The 17,168-nt window shown below is 39.0% G+C and overlaps 1 protein-coding gene across 4 annotated transcripts in view; it reads right to left on the reverse strand.

Moving 5' to 3' along the window:
- TMTC2 (transmembrane O-mannosyltransferase targeting cadherins 2) overlaps positions 1–17,168 on the reverse strand; it is a 440,961-nt gene that overhangs the window by 260,871 nt on the left and 162,922 nt on the right. For 2 of the 4 annotated variants that reach the window (XM_010338468.3, XM_003927844.4), the window contains one exon: positions 15,570–16,140. The exons of 1 other annotated variant lie outside the window; for it this stretch is intronic. In XM_010338468.3, coding sequence (XP_010336770.1) covers positions 15,570–16,140 — 571 coding nt within the window. Of the gene's footprint in view, positions 1–15,440; positions 16,141–17,168 lie in introns of those variants that run through there. One more of the 4 variants, XM_074402473.1, reaches the window with a different exon arrangement.

Genomic DNA, 17,168 nt, shown 5'->3' on the forward strand with positions numbered 1-17,168 from the left:
AGCTAAAAACAAGACAATTTTACATTTTAAATACAACCTAATTCCTACCGCATAAGTAAGACATTTGTAAAACATCACTAAGAGGCAATTAAATGGGAAAGAAAAAGAAAAAGAAGTACCCAGATTCATATTTACACTGTAAACCACTGTTACGCAATCAGAAATCAAGGGTTGCATGTACCAAATACACAGCCAAGAAAGCAATCAAATGCTCATGTAAGATTCTTACTCCAGAAAATCACATTTATGTAGGGACCTAAAATTTATCATAGTTTTGAAAAAACAAATTAAGAATCCAACCATTCTGACCCATACATAACCCCAAAGAAGATGCCAATTTGTTAAACTTGACTACTCAAATTTCAGTGCCAATTTGTTAAACAGTAAACAGACAGCTAAGCGGATTAAAGGCACCAGTGAAAAAACAGGGGCTTCACAAGACTTTAACCAAGTTTACTGACCCACATGGTTCAAGGTCAACACTTTTCCTACAGATTCTGTTAAACTTGGAGAGTTAAACACACACACACACACACACACACACACACACACACACATCCCCTACATCTTTGAAAAAGGGCTGAAATCCCTATCCTTAATTCCATTCCAAAATATAAAATTAAGATTGATGATGATAGTTAAAAAAAATTTTAATACACTCAAAATCAAACTATTCTTTTTGTTTTGAGACGGAGTCTCACTCTGTCACCCAGGCTGTAGTGTAGTGGTGCAATCTTGGCTCATTGTAACCTCTGCCTCCCCAGTTCAAGCGATTCTCCTTCCTCAACCTCCTGAGTAGCTGGGACTACAGGCACGTGCCACCACACCTGGCTAATTTTTTGGATTTTTAGTAGAGATGGAATTTCACCGTTTTAGCCAGGATGGTCTTGATCTCTGACCTCACGATCTGCCCGCCTCAGTCTCCCAAAGTGCTGGGAGTACAGGCATGTGCCACCGTGCCCGGCTGTAAGCTGTATTCTTTAAATGAGCCCAATTTTATGATATGTGAATTATATCTCAGTAAAAGTATTAAAAACTAAAAGCCTGACCTGAACTGACACGAGGCAATTTATAGTTTTTATTTATTCCAGTTACTGTAAATATTCATATATTTTCCTTCTGAAATATTAAATGTTTTCTATTTTGAAGTGTTGCCATGTTGGAAGTGTCACATAATGCAGAGTTTATGTACCTCATTGTCTTTGAATAGTAATTTTTAAAAAATTAAAATCATCCCTGACTGGACTCACGGTTTTGGATATTGAATCAGGGAACATGTAGGCCTTTTTTGTATAAATAGAGGAAAGCTCAGATACCAAAGTCTTTATGATCTTTACAATCCACACAAAATAGTCTGCACAATTTAGGACACCGTTAGACACATGGACACTCCTGGGCATCAAAACATTGCTAATTAGCCTAAGCAATTTTGTAGTTTTTATGAAATTTGCAGGAAAAATTTTTATCTGATTACAGATAAAGTCTCTTTAGTTCAGACTCATTATTTCCCTTATAAAGCCATTAGCAATGCACTGCCTGTCAAGAACACATAAATAATATGGTTGATTAGCAATGATGCAGCAATATGAAATTCAGAAACAAAGCAAATGCTTTAATGTCAATTGAATCCAAATAATTCTTGTTTGCATGCTTTGGAGAAACACCATGCAGAGTAGGTGAAATGCATGGGCACCTAAGAGGCAAACTTAAGTGAAGTCCAACCTCCAGGATCTTTGCACAAGGCCTCTCCTTTAAGTCTGCTAAATGCAGAGAGCAAGGCCACAGTAGAAGTGGTATGTCCCTGCAGGCCAACGTGATGGTCAAGCTCAGAATACCACTATCTCATGCCTGTTTCCCTTTTGGGACAGAGGCATGCCAAAGAAAAAGTTGGTTCTGCCCTTGATCTCAAGGACATTTCTAAACCAATTAGAGTCTAGACATATTCACACAGGTATCAGTACAACTCATCTAATATTCTAATTATCAGGCTATTTTTTACTTTGAAACTCGGTCTTACTGCATACTAAGCAATTGCAGGGGCGGTTCATTCAACATTTTTTTTAATATGGAGTAAAAATAATGAATGCACTAATTATCAGAAGAATGGTCACCACACAAATGTAAATCCTGAGAGAGCAGGTGTTTGTCTGTTTTCTTCACTACTTTCTCCTCAACATCTAGATCAGTAATTAGAAGATACTCAGTACATATATATTAATATATAAGAAAGAATATAACAAATTTCTTGTCATGTGAGAGGCACTGAGGAGATAAAAAATGGACATTGACTCTAAACCTAAATGGAATGCTCCAGCATGAAATGGTCTTAAGACACACACACACACACACACACACACACACACACGCACACACACACGGACAAGCAGAGCTACTTAGACACCACTACTTTCTGTCACTCTGACTCTTCCCTGACCAGACTAAATTAATTTGGTCTGACACTTGTGCTTCTCTAGTATTTCATAAGGAATTATATTAGCACTTAGCACAGAGTTATACAGTTATTGTATACATGTCTGCTACCTGCTAGTGGTGGAGAGAAAATATCTATCATTGTATTTTTAGCATTCGCAAAACTAGTTTTTGCACCTGGAAGTACAGATTATTTGTATTTAAAGCTATTGCAGATAATGAGCATTGGTCCCAAAGCCAAGTAATGTGAAAAAAAATCCTAGTTTCTTTTGTAATACTACTTGGATGTTTCATTTTGACTAAAATTGCACAAAAACAGTATAATAGGAAGACCATGAGCCCTGGAGTCAGGTATTTGAGATGAGATCCTCTCTCTGCTGCATCCTATCTATGAATCCTTAGGCAATTATTTCACTGGATATCTTATCTGTATCTTAACTGTAAATGAGGTTAATGCTTTCATAGAATGGAACAAAATAAGGCACAGAAGACACATTGCTAGCACACACTAAGCCTTGATAAATGGTGGTTCTCATTACCACCAGCTGTGTGTATATGCAAATGCAAGCTAGTGAATTCAGATGGGTTATTTCTCTTCCTCTTGAACAATATGGAAGTCAGTGCAGCCAGGGAGAAGATTATACTGCAGAATGAAAGAGAATCAAAGACTACAAATTATCCTGTCCAAGAACCAGAAACTTCAGACTGCTGCTTTGACAACTTAAATTCAGCCCTTTTCTCACTCAGCCAGCCCATTTTTCAATTGGCATCTCCATATTTTCTCCTTTCTTGCTATTTTCTCTCTGAAGTACGTTCCATTTTGGAGTCGTTCTCACTTTTACATTAGGGTTGCCAGTGATTCAAGTATTCACAAGACAGCAAGAAACTAAAGTCATATTCTGTGGTCAAAAAAACTTATAAGACTCTAGTGGTGGCCTTTTTAAAAATCCCACTGCATTCTGGAGTTAGAAGTAACAGGATGAATGTGTATACTTCCAAATGATGTGCCCAGTGCTAACGCCTAGTTTTGCTCCTGAGTTTGTGCAGTGGTGCTGTGCAGAGTTGAAAGAAGCTGGAGACTGTGATGCCCTACTTTTAATTCTCGACTTCCAGACCCATCTTAAGTTTGGCATCAAAGAGAGGAGAACTTCTATTGAGGGATAAAGGATTTCAAACAGTAACACCATGTTAGTAAAGGCAATTAACCAAATTAGAAAGAAAAATACAGTGATTTCAGTCTCTTTGTGTTAAGCTTGTGTTATTTGCAGAAGCAAACATTCCATTTGAATGTGAGCTGAAATCAAGCTGGAGCACCAGGATGACAAAATGCAAATGAGACCCTAACTGAAGCTGTTTGAGGTGGGAGGGGAGGAGGAAGCTGGAAGGAAGGGAACAACAAAACAAACACCAACAGCTCAATTTCAAGAGGAAGCTAGGAATTATTAGCAGAGAAAAAAAGAACCCAGGGTGAAATAGAAAATAGAATTGTAATTAATTAATGATGAATTTGAGTGACAGGTACATGAAAGTCCAATACTAACTAATCTCTAATCTAACTGAATGGCCAACTGAAATTTTCCATAATACCAAGTTTTTAAGAATTAAAAGAGAAATAATGTTCACAGTGACAAAAGCATTCAACCTGGATGGGGTGGTCTAGAGTAAACCATTGTCTCTCCTCTCAACTAACCATGGGCCTAATTTCTGTGGGCCTCAAATTATTTTATTTTTTATTTTTGAGACAGGGTCTCATCTGTCATCTAGGCTGGAGTGCAGTGGTGCAATCATGGCTCACTTTGGCCTCCACTTCCTGGACTGAAGTGATCCTCCTGCCTCAGCCTACCAAGTAGCTGGAACTACTCATGCACACCACCACACCCTGCTAATTTTTGTAGTTTTTGTAATGATGACATCTTACCATGTTGCTCAGGCTGATCTTGAACTCCTGGGCTCAAAGTGATCCACCTGCCTAGGCCTCCCAAAGTGGGGAATTACAGGTGTGACTCACTGTGCCTGGCCTCAAGTTATTTTAAGAAGCGGGTGCTGTGGAGACGGACAAATGGTTTCTAGTATACCATTTCAGCTATAAAAATCTTGGTGTTTTTGTGAAATTTTTATAATATTTAATGTCATTATATGAGGGAATTAGATTCTCAATGTACATCAGTGGGTTCCAAACCTAGCTATTCATCAACATCATTGGGAGAGCTTTTGAAAAATGTTTCCCTCTTGCCACCTCTCCACAATTTCTCCCCTCAACTCAATAAAAACAAGCAAAAGTAAGCAGACCAAAAAAGTCTTATTCCATAGCTTCCAGTTTTGTGCTGTCATCTCTAGTTTAAAACAGTTTCCCCATGAGCAAGTGATGATCACCTAAGTCTGCTATACTCAAAGAAAATTCATGATGAATCCTAAAGTCTTCTTAAAGTAATGGTCACGCCAGACACTCACCCCATGTATCATCTGTCAAGTAAATCCTATTTTTAAGTACTGAATTTTCTGAAATCCAAAACCAATGTTATCTATAGATTTGTCTCAGTAAGCCAAAGTTATCAAGATACAGGATTCTGTAAAACTAATTTGGTCTGAGTGTTATTAAAGTGCCCAAAATATTTCATGAAATATTTTTGGCAGCCAGAAAACGGGATGGCTTTAAAGACAAAACTTTCTGCCTTCTGTTGTCACTGCAGGAGGTGGGAAAATAAACCACTGAACAACAACAACAACAAAGCCAGACTCAGCGAAAAGGTTGTTATATAGACGTTCTGGAATGAGCTGCAACAATCTTGCCTGCCAGGTTGGGAAAATATAATCTTTAGATGATAACAGTGCCTACTTTTTCTTACGAGAGAGAGAGAGAGAGAGAGAGAGAGAGAGAGAGAGAGAAAGAGAGAGAGAGACCTGAATGCTGCAAGCTATTGCAGCTACCGAACTAATGTTCCCTACTATAAACCTTGCTAAAAGAAAATATATGGGAAACAGGGTGGTTTGGGGAGGAAAACAGAAAAACCTGTCTCCCCTCCATTTTCAGATATATAAGCAACAGCACCCTCCTGAGCCCAAAGGGGGAAAGAAATCAGGCTATGAAAGTATGAGATGATGATGGCAGGATATCACCAATGGAGGAAAACTGGCATATGTACTTGTTGTCAATCTCAATCAAACAAAAGATAAATTATCAAACCCTGTTGTTCAGAAGAATTAACCTTGAAAAAGGCTTTTCCTCAGGTTTCTTTCAATTATCAGCACGGGTGAACAGGATAGCAAGCATTCCATTCTTTGCAGACTTGACATTTTAGCACACGTTCCATTAACCAATCTATGTGGTTCTAGAATAGCCACAGCCATACTAATTGAGAGCTCCATAAAATGACAGATAAAAAGTTCACTACTACTGAAATGCTGCAAAAATACAGTTAAGTGCTAACAATGATGATACCTGCTGTAAGACAGGGATGTGGCAATATAGTACAAATTTGCTATATTCATACCTAACACAAAACAACATAGATATTATATCCCTGATTTTACAGGACATGTAACTGATGTCCAAAGAAGTTTAGAAATTTTCCCAAGGTCACACAGCTAAAAAATGACCAAGTTTCTATTTAAATCTAAATCTGCAGACACCAGTCCAATGGCCTTTCCCCAATAGCCTTATAAGCATCTCTGCATGAAAAGATTAGCCAAATACCAAATGGTTATTCAAAGTAAACAGCAGTTCTTTTCACAATATTAAATATATTTAGCTTTTATTACAATGTGTCATGAGAGCTTAAGAAGAAACTATACACAATGAATGGATCATATAAACGGGCAAATTTTTGCTTGAATCTTGAAATTAGGGGAAATAAGGTTTCCATGTAATTTTGAGTTTTCCATTTCATAAAAGTTATGGAAATATACTCAAATAATTCACGTAAAATCTTGATATAATCTTTTTTCAGTTTTTAAATACACAAGATTGAATTATGTTTAAATATCCACAACTGATACTGCATATAATCAAGGTCTCTATATTAAAAGTACTCATTTGTAATTTATATCTAGCAATATTTTGATGGAAATTCAGGATGTATTTTCCATGTCTTTACTTAACTAAGCACTAAGTCATTTATTTTTTATGTGCCCTTCATTTCCCCCATGTTATCCCTACTGTTTTCTTTGAAATTTAAAGTAATCACAAGCAAAATCGACAACCACATACATAGCAAAACATAGGCAATGCAGAGACTCCATCACAACAAAGAGAAATACTATGATGCCTGCATTTTATTTGATTCCTGAAATTAAATGAATCAACACATAGAGAAAGAAAGAAATTGTCCTTTGGAACAGAAACTGACTTCACTAATCAAGACCATAATTACTGAAGAAACATGTATTACATTCTGAACTCATGCTATTTCTCTTGATGCAAGAGTTATAATCAGACCAACAGAGCATACAGGAGCCATCTGGGTACTGCAGCATTGCAAAGACAAACCCGGTGAACAAGGGCACACTGACCTTACTACCACCAAATCATCACTATCTTGGAAGATGGTATTCTTCCCTTTTGATTTCTTATTATCCTTTTTGAAGAAAGAAATACTATGACCATTAAGTACAAAAGCTGATTGTTTAAAATAAAATAACTTATAAACTTATGCAACCTTACCATAGTATCACCTTTCAAATGTATCTGAACCAACAATGCATTTGACATACTCAGTCTTATCTACCCCACCCCATTCCTGTCTTTTAAGGAATCTCTAATGTACTCATAGAATCTGAGTTTCTATAAAATTTCATTTGAGAAATCAGCACTAAGTTATCATTTCCATTGTTCTAAGCATTTAAGACAGGAACCTGACTTCCAGGCAATGACAATGGATTTTTAAATTTGTGCAAACCGGGTCATTTTCTGTGAAACTGACAATACCGGCTTGGGTCTGAGTAACCTGATAGTCATAAGAGCCCCCTCAGTCAATCTGATTCCCACAGGCAGCAGGTTATTGAAAATTGAGCTGAGTGATGTAATATGCATCCCAGACACACTGTTATGAGAACAGCACAGAAGATTTCAATGAGACTCATTATTTATTCATCACAAGATCCAATTTACGTGTCATTTTCACTGACGGAGTATTAAGTTAACTGGTTGAAATTCAGTGCTGATAGAGTATTTCATTCTGTACTGTAAAAAGGACCCTTTAAAAACCGTTTTTTCTATCTTCTTCTATGAAACAGTCCAAAATAAAGAGAGATTTTGTACTTGTAGCCATTCACAGTAATATCTGAACATTGTTCATCAAGGTTGGGAGAAAGGATACAGCAGAGAGCTGTGTGTGTGTGTGTGTGTGTGTGTGTGTGTGTGTGTGTGTGTTGGCCAGGCTGGTCTCAAACTCCTGACCTTGTGATCCACCTGCCTCAGCCTTCCAAAGTGCTGGGATGACAGACATGAGCTACCGCGCCTGGCCAAGAAAGCTTTTAAAGACCTCCATAGAATAATATGAAAAATATTATTGAGTGAAAAGTACAATAATGCTAGTCTTCTAAAAATATTTTTTTTTAATGATAAAGAATGCAACATTCGCTGATATGAGACACATTCACCAAATGAGATACAAACTTCAACTCCTGCTTTCAGGAGGATTTTCCATCTCATCACCAAAGGAGCCCTCCTCAGGTTTAGAAGACAGATGGGACAGTCCCCCCGGAATCCTGAATAGCTACATGGAGCTGAACTGCGTATCTCTAGGCTCCCTCCATGGACAAGCCAATGTAGAAGAACATTTTGAAACCATGCATTGCTCCCAACACGTTGGAAGCCACAGCATAGCAGAGAAGGCCCCTATATCACTACACATGCAATGTGGTCTCAATTTACCTTTCCTGACTCATTCCCCTCTATCAACCATGTCCTCTATGCATCTGCCAAAACAACTGCTCCACAGTCCCCAGTAATCTGCTGTAAGATTTCCTCTGTGTAATGCTCATGCTGTACCCTCTACTCTTCCTCACCTCTCCAGTTATAAATGCCTGTATCTGACCGATCCTGCAAGGTTCTACTCAAACGTCTCTGCTCCAGAAGGTATTTCTTGATCCCCTCAACCAAAAGTAACCTCCCCTTCTTCTCAACTCTCCTGCTACTCCCAGTGGCTCCCTTCTAGCCCTCACCAGTTCCCAGCTTGAATTTCAGTTCTATATTTATATATGAAGTTTATTCTCAACTTCATACTACTCTACAAAGTCCTGGTATATTGGCATGTTCTTTTCGATCCCTCTTTAATCCCCACATTGCCTAATATAGTGCTTGGCACAAAGATGAATTTTTTAAAATGATAATTTCTGAATAGATTGTTGTTCCAAGCACTAACACTGTAATGCAAGCATTATAGATGCTTGCAATGGTAGTCAGATTCCCCAGATTTAAAATACTTCACTTGAACCTAAACTGCAGGTGGAATACAGAATCACCTTAAATCAGCTGAGCAAGGGATCCAAACTGCAGGATAAAATACCTTATTAATCTTTGACTTTTTGAATTGTGAAATATTTTTGAACCTTGACTTTATTTGTGGTATTATCTGGTTAGCAGTGTTGGCAGCTGTTCAAAGTTTTATAGTACTACAGGTCATGAATATTAAATGCCACAACAAGTTTACTGGGAGAAGATCCAAATTCATTCCTAAGTGCGTAACAAACAGCCCTACAGTTTCCATAAAGCTAGGAAATGGTGTGATCAGAATCAGAGCATCTTGCTATATCTGGGTTCTCACAAAGTCAAGTGTAAGGCAAATGAAAGGAAAGGGAGTCATAAAAGTGGGAATACAGCCAGCTGGGCGCAGTGGCTCACGCTTGTAATTCCAGTACTTTGGGAGGCCGAGGTGGGTGAATTGGGAGGTCAGGAGTTCGAGACCAGCCTGGCCAACACGGTGAAACCCCATCTCTACTAAAAACACAAAAATTAGTTGGGTGTGGTGGTGGGAGCCTGTAATCCCAGCTATTTGAGAGGCTGAGGCAGGAGAGTCACTTGAACCCAGGAGGTGGAGGTTGCAGTCAGCCAAGATCACACCACTGTATTACTCTAGCCTGGACGACAGAGCTAGACTCAGTCTCAAAAGAAAAAAAAAAAAAGTGGGGATACTACTTGGAGAAGAGTGGCACAGGTGTTGGCTAAAGAAAACCAGAAAAACAGTAAATAGATCATATTTCATTCAATGCAATTGATATGAAGGTCACAACTTAGGGAAAACCACAACCTAGTCTAGGGACGATGCCATAATGATAACAGATTCCATCAATGCCATCCCCAGCAGCTAATCAAAAAAGCGCATGTGGATTCAACATGCAAATACCTGCAGGCTACACATCTCCATTTGCATGCTCTTCTCTATAGAGAGAGCCACAAAAATAGTCACAAGTACAAAAGCACTACATTTAATGCCTTCAGTGTTCAGGTAGTGATGAATCAGAAATCTTTAACAGAATATAAACTCCCACCCTCAGAAATTATTCTCAAGATAAACCCTACTATAAATGGCTTGGAAATTTGGGTTTGTTAGTTTTCATCTGATCACTATATCTGGATGTAGAATGAAGCTTAAGCAACACACAAGACAAAGGTAAAGTTCATTGCTCATGGGCAACCTCCATCATTCACATTCTGCTTGGCATTAAAACAAGAGAATTATTTCTAAAAAGAGATGACTGGAAAATCTCAATGTCTCCAGTTCTCCCGTATAAGTATCTTCTTAGTTATTGAAATAGAGCCAGAGATTAAATTTTAAGAAAAGGAGATTACTTAGATAATGCACATCTTGGAACCAACAATATAAACTTTAGCAAAACCAAGGTAGTCATCTTTAGAGAAATTTTTACAACATCAAACTGAAAGGGCTTCATTTTTCTAAACTACCCTTGGCTAATATTAGTATTGCTACCTTGACTTTCAGATTTTAAAAATTTTCCACCTGTAACTGAATAAGTGATTATGAGGCTAATAAAGGGGAAAGAGATATTTCCACATTAAAACAGTTAACAGATGTTAAATAAGCACAGAAAATGGCCACTAGGCAAGCAGTGACTGATGTTGGGTAAGAAAAATGTTGCTTTTACTGATTTTATTACCCATGTACCTCCTGGGGTCATGGGAGGCTTGTAAAAAGTTTTGTGGGCAGATAAAAGTCTAGTATTTATTTGCAAGGCTAAGTGTATTTCAAGGGCTTTTCCCTCCTTATTTTTTGACCACATAAAACTAAGTGAGTGAAAGTAGTCTAAGTAATGCTAAAACAATCATTTGGTGAGAGGTCAAGAAAATTTATTTTTCTGACATACATGTTTTCCAATCCCACCTTCCAGACCCCACTAACTCAGGTATGAAATTCTCATTATATAAAGGGGAGAGCACAGGACTTCATTTTAACATTTCAGTCATATATTTTAAAAAGGTAAATATTAAGTGTGAATTCAATAATTTACTAAGCTCCTACTATATACCAGATGTATGGTGAAGGACAAGGATAATGTAAGAAATAAATTAAATCCTGAAGCTAAGAACTAAGACTCCCATCCTCAAAACTAAGACTGTTCTAAAACACTGATTTTTATTCATACTTCTGAAGATTTTATACTTCCGTGTTTTCTGACAAAATTAACTACTGACAAAATTATAGTTTGTCAGCATTCAACCATATTATTTTGTAAGTCATATTACTTATCTCAATAAGCATTTGTTACATAAGCTAAATGTGTTAATTTTAGCACACTAAGAATAGTGCTTGGCAGATATAGACACTGTTTATTAAATACCAAATAAAATACCTACTACATGCCAAGAACTTAACAATTTCCTATATATTTTATCAAGGAAAAATGTAACTTTCACATTTTCTTTTCAAAATTGCAAAAGCCTGAAGACATGCATATCATTTGCATGAGTCTTGTAACATTTTTGGTGATGAATCAAAATTCTTTCACAATATAAGCTCCCATCCTCAGAAATCATTCTTAAGACAAATTCTGTAAATGGTTTGGAAGTATGGGGTTGGTTGTTAGTTTTGGTCTGATCACTACATCTGGATGTAGAATCAAATTTAAGCAATACCCAAGACAAAGGTAAACTAGCCAAATTCAGCCAAGAGCCTTGCCCCTCTGGCCCTAATAATTTCCAGCTTTAAGAGGGCCACCATTTTTAGGTTTTTATTACTTACCTGGTTTTCTAATTTGAGTAACAGTTAAACATTTATATACTGGAGTTTTCCATTTATATATGAGCTAGTGAGTGAGTTGTTTATTTATTTATTTGAGACAGAGTCTCCTTCTGTCACCCAGGCTGGAGTGCAGTGGTGCGATCTCGGCTCACTGCAACCTCTGCCTCCTTGGTTCAAGCAATTCTCCTGCCTCAGCCTCCTGAGTAGCTGAGACTACAGGCACGTACCACTGAACCAGGCTAATTTTTGTATTTTTAGTAGAAACGGGATTTCATCATGCTGGTCAGGCTGGTCTTGACTCCTGATCCGTGATCCTCCCACCTCAGCCTCCCAAAGTGCTCTGAGATTACAGGCATTAGCCACAGTGCCTGGCCATAAATTATGTTTTAACAGGGCAAGGAAGTTTATCACATCTGACAAATCACAATAACTAGGATGCAGAGTTAAATGGTAAGATATTTAAGATGATTATTTTTCAAGGTTGAAAGGATCTTCTAAAGTCTTTCAGACTATTTCCTTCAGAAAGAATCTCCTCTGACTCACCCCAGGCATAGAAATCTATATATTTTAAAGACAGAATATGAAATTTTCTATAACTTTCATATGTATTCTACATCAATGTTTACAAGCCACACAAGCATAAGATTTTAAACGAAAGTTTGTGCTTAAATCTGCTTACTTCAGCTTTGGTCGATTACTAAGCAGTCCTTATTTCACATGCTGCCAACCAACTGTATGTGTAAAGACTACTAGAAGTTTATCTTAAGGCGACAGAGGCCAAAAGATAAAGAATCAAAAGTTACATCGATATTTATTCTTCCACTTCAACTAATATGTATTAGGTGTCATCCAAATACTAGGCACTCCAGCTCACACTGAACACCCCACAATTTCAAACAATCCTCCCAACTCTGGGAGAGAACTATAGCTGCCTTCATTTCCAGATGAAGAAACAGATCATGGAATCAGCCCAAGGTTACTCAGCCCTCGTGAGCTAAGATTCTATTCCATATTAGTTTCCTTTCTACTGTGCAGTCAACTGAATTTACATCTGTTTGTTTTTCACACTATCAGAGCGTAGTAAAGATACCAACAGACAGTCAGAGATGTGTGCCTCGGTCCTAGTGATTCCACCATTTTCTGGGTTACCTACACGTCTTTGGCTCTCTACACTCCAGGTGGAAATGAAGAGAGTAGGAAAGATGATCTCTACAGGTCCTTAAAAATCTGTAAGATGTGCCAGTGTGGTGCTTCACAACTGTAATCCCAGCACTTGGGGAGGGCGAGGCAGGCAGATCACAAGGTCAAGAGATCCAGACCATCCTGGCCAAACTGGTGAAACCCCATCTCTACTAAAAACACACAAATTAGCTGGGTGTGGTGGCATGTGCATGTAGTCCCAGCTACTTGGAAAACTGAGGCAGAAGAATCCCTTAAACCGTGGAGACGAATGTTGCAGTGAGTGGAGATCATGCCACTGCACTCTAGCCTGGTGACAGAACAAGACTCCGTCTCAAGAAAAAAAAAGAAAAAAAAAAAAATCTATAAAATGCGCATTATCCCAATGTTCTTATTAAGCTCATTGGCCCCAAACCTAATAAAAACAGAAAGAGCTACGAAAGAATAGCAAACATCAGACAAAGTCTTGCTGCCCCGACCACTATCCTTGGCGCTGCCATTGCCTAGCCCTGCAAGTGGTGGTTGCCAAGAGAGTCTGGGCAAAGAGCCATCTGGAAACTTCTCAGGACTCTGAACCTTCAACAGCATTGAGTCCCTTCTCATAACATGGAGAACTTCACAGTCTTAAGTCTTAGGATGTCCTTGCTAGTGGCATTTCTTATTTTTTAAGGAGCAGTTACATAAATAAAGTTGCCAAATAAAATACAGGATGCCCAGGTGAATTTCAATTTCAGAGAAACAAAGAATAATTTTCTATTACAAGTATGTCTCACATATTGTATAGAATGTATTTCTAGCGGGGTGTACTGGAGTGCGTAACTCTGCCCTCGAAAATATGCTTAGAGGACTGAAAATTTCTCAGAGAGCTTCATAAGGTCCTGCAAGTAAATCCTGAAGCATCATAGCCAAATAATTCCCTAACTTATGAGATGGTACGATGGCAATTCTGTGTAAGAAATCACAACATTTCACAGACGACTAACGCAAGGTTCTCAAGCAGCCAGCACTGAGCCTGCACCCTCAAATACGTCACAACCTCCCGAAGGATGAGGAGCGTGAATTATACTTATCCTAGTTGTATTTCTAGTAAAACATAGTTTGCTATTGTCAATGACATTGTGTTAGATGAAAACAATTTCTCTCTTTAAATCTCTTTGAAAGAAATAAAATTGTCTGGGCGCTGTGGCTGATGCCTGTAAATCCCAGCACTTTGGGAGGCCAAGGCGGGCAGATCATGAGGTCAGGAGATCTAGACCATCTGGCTAACAAGGTGAAACCCATCTCTACTAAATATATAAAAAATTAGACTGGTGTGGTGGCACCCGCCTGTAGTCTTAGCTACTCAGGAGGCTGAGGCGGGAGAACTGCTTGAACTGGGGAGGCAGAGGTTGCAGTGAGCCAAGATCTCACCACTGCACTTCAACCTGGGCAACAGAGTGAGACTCTTGTTTCAAAAAAAAAAAGAAAGAAAGAATTAAAATTGATTTGGAATTAAGAGCCTGACTTTTGAACCATATGTTGTTTTCAATCACAAATTGTAACCAGAGTTCCTTTTAAAGTTTCAGCATTTAATTGAAATCACCAAAGAACTTCATTAAGCCCTGAATACTTGAGCTCTAAGTGGAAAGGTTAGGCTTCCTGTAGAGCAAAATCACAGCAGAGATCACTCTGCCTCTTAAGTGGGAAAAAAAAAGGGGGCATTTTAAAAAATAAATGTTTTGGATTCCATTTGCCTCAATTTGTTTTTTCATTTCTTCTCAATTCAATTTTAAATAAAATTAGAAATTGATGGTAAAAAACTAGTCACAACTAGGAAAACCTGACAGTCCCTTCACAGCCAAGTATCCAAAACCTTAATTCTTCACTTGCGTCCAAAAGACAGGTGAGGAGACCGCCTAAAACATGACCAAGGTTTGCAAACCCTGGCCAGTTCAGTCTTCATGCAAAAGTCAAAGCAAGGGTGAGTTTATTCTGAGTGAAGGAGGATGGGCAGCTGGGAAAGCAGACAGTTTCTCAAGATGCCCGGTCCCCTCCCTGCCTCTCCTGAATGCTCTAGCAGAAAACTGCTCAGTCTTTTCAAGTGCATAAGGCTCCTGAAATGCTTCTGTGACCTTCAGGCACCTTTGCACTGGATACCACTAAGGGAGTAGAGAAGAGCAAATATTATGCCCTGAGGCAAAGGTCTTAATTGGCCTCAGGGAGAAGCTTAATAATAACCACTTTCTGTTTTGACTCTTCTTAGGCATCACCACTAGAAAAGGTGAGTATGATTCATTGTTTAAGAATTTGACTTCCCAGTGCACTAAAGGGAAGGATTGTTTTCCAAAGTCAACTCAGGAAAAGTAATATTAACAAATGGCAGAGGATTTTCCCTGTAGAGTCTAGCATCTAGCTCTATTATCAGTTGCTACTTTTTACAAATACACATTATAGGCAATTTATCGGATTACAGACAATTTGGGCAGCAATATAGAAATAAGAACTCAATAAATAATAAAGGTGCATATTCTTTACAAGGCAAAATTATTCCTCTACCACCCCTGAATTCGTGAAAGTAAGAAACCTGAGAAATAAAACAGTCAGTGACTGCAACCCTGCTTAGTAAAGAAAGGTCAGAAAGACACTTCCACTTACCGAAGATCAAAAGGGAACTGATTCTAAATTCTGCTTGAAGAGGAACAAATTTGCTTTTTAAATGGTGGCAAAGGAGCAAGCAAGTAGATTACTCAGTAATCCAATGCTCAAGAGGCAACAATCACTTACTTTGTAAATGGTAGGTAATATCTGTCTTATTTTCAGCCTGTGAAAGACAAAGACATCATAAACTGCTGAAACTGCGAGAACAGTCACTCCTTGTTCCTTCCACAACATGCTGCATCCTGCGCACAGTCCTGTCCCCAGGAACCAGCCCCAGGTTCTGGCTGAGTAGCCTCTTGTAGAACAGTGTTTAATGTAGCAGAGCAAGGAGAGGAGGAAGAAAAGACTAGCCCCGACGTCGGCTCGTCCCACGATTCCTGCCACTGCCTCGGTGTGAATGGGGTGAGAAGCAAACATCAAGCCAGCCATGAATGTCCAGTATCCATCACCAAGGAGGATCTTGGAGAAGCTTGTGAAGAGACCAGTGACGGCTGCATGCAACAGGACATTGACAAGATGGTAGCTCCAGGGATTCAACCCTCCAATGGCATGGTTCAGGCGAAAAGAAAGAGTGCAGAGTGGCCGGTAGGACTTGTGGCTGCCACTGTGGGTTAGAAGAGTCCCCCAAAAATCATTGTAGAAAATGTGCGTCCATGGAGTTTCTGGGAGAAGGTCCTGATTAGTCTTGATAGCACGGCTAAAAAACAAAATGTTAAAAAAAAATATCAAACATAAAATACAAAAAGGGAAAAAAAAGAAAAACTATGACATTGCTAAGATATTGCCTTCCTCGAAAGACTTGTTACTATGTGGCTTTATGATGGGATTCCAGGCACACATAAGCTGAATTCATGCCCTCCCCTTAATGCTTACTAAAACCACAATGAGGGCTGTTTTTCCTCTTCTTTAAAAGCTTTCTTCCTTGTTGGAATGCAAATATCTTTGAAGAATAAAGTTCTTCATCTGTTTTAAGCCTTAGTGTAGCAGTCTGCCAAACAACCACCCTGAAAATCATGTGACATACCGGCTAAAAATGCATAGACCAGATCCCAGGTTGTGGCTGGTCCTCAGAATCTGCATCTTTAAGAAGCAAGGCCGATATGATACAAGGACTAGCCTCCAACTAGAAATAAACTTTACAAGGAGTATCAGTGCCCAGTGCTTCTCAAACATACAGATCACCCGAGTACCCTGTTAAAAGGCAGGTTCTGATTCAGGAGGCCTGGGAAGAAGCCAGAGAGATTCCACGTTCCATTAAGCTCTCAGGTGAGGCTGATGTTGCTGGTCCTTGGACCGCATGTTGAGTTTTGTTTTGTTTTTTTTTAAACGGAGTTTCAGGCTTGTTGCCCAGGCTGGAGTGCAATGTGATCTCGGCTCACTGCAATCTCTGCCTCCTGGGTTCCAGCCGTTCTCCTGCCTCAGCCTCCTGAGTAGCTGGGATTACAGGCATGCACCACCATGACCAGTTAATTTTGTAGTTTTAGTAGAGACAGGGTTTTACCATGTTGGCCAGGCTGGTCTTGAACTACTGACCTCAGGTAATCCTCCCGCCTTGGCCTCCCAAAGTGCTAGGATTTACAGGTGTGAGCAACCGTGGCCCCAGCCTCACATGTTGAGTATTAAGGGCCTAGATAGCTGGAAAGACGAGGAAGAATGGCTCTCCACCTAGCCAGTGTTTCCCTTCCGACTACCTGCTAGTAAATTTCAGCCTTTCCCACTTCTTAG

The sequence above is a fragment of the Saimiri boliviensis genome, chromosome 7, assembly GCF_048565385.1.
Source record: "Saimiri boliviensis isolate mSaiBol1 chromosome 7, mSaiBol1.pri, whole genome shotgun sequence".
Classification (NCBI taxonomy): domain Eukaryota; kingdom Metazoa; phylum Chordata; class Mammalia; order Primates; family Cebidae; genus Saimiri; species Saimiri boliviensis.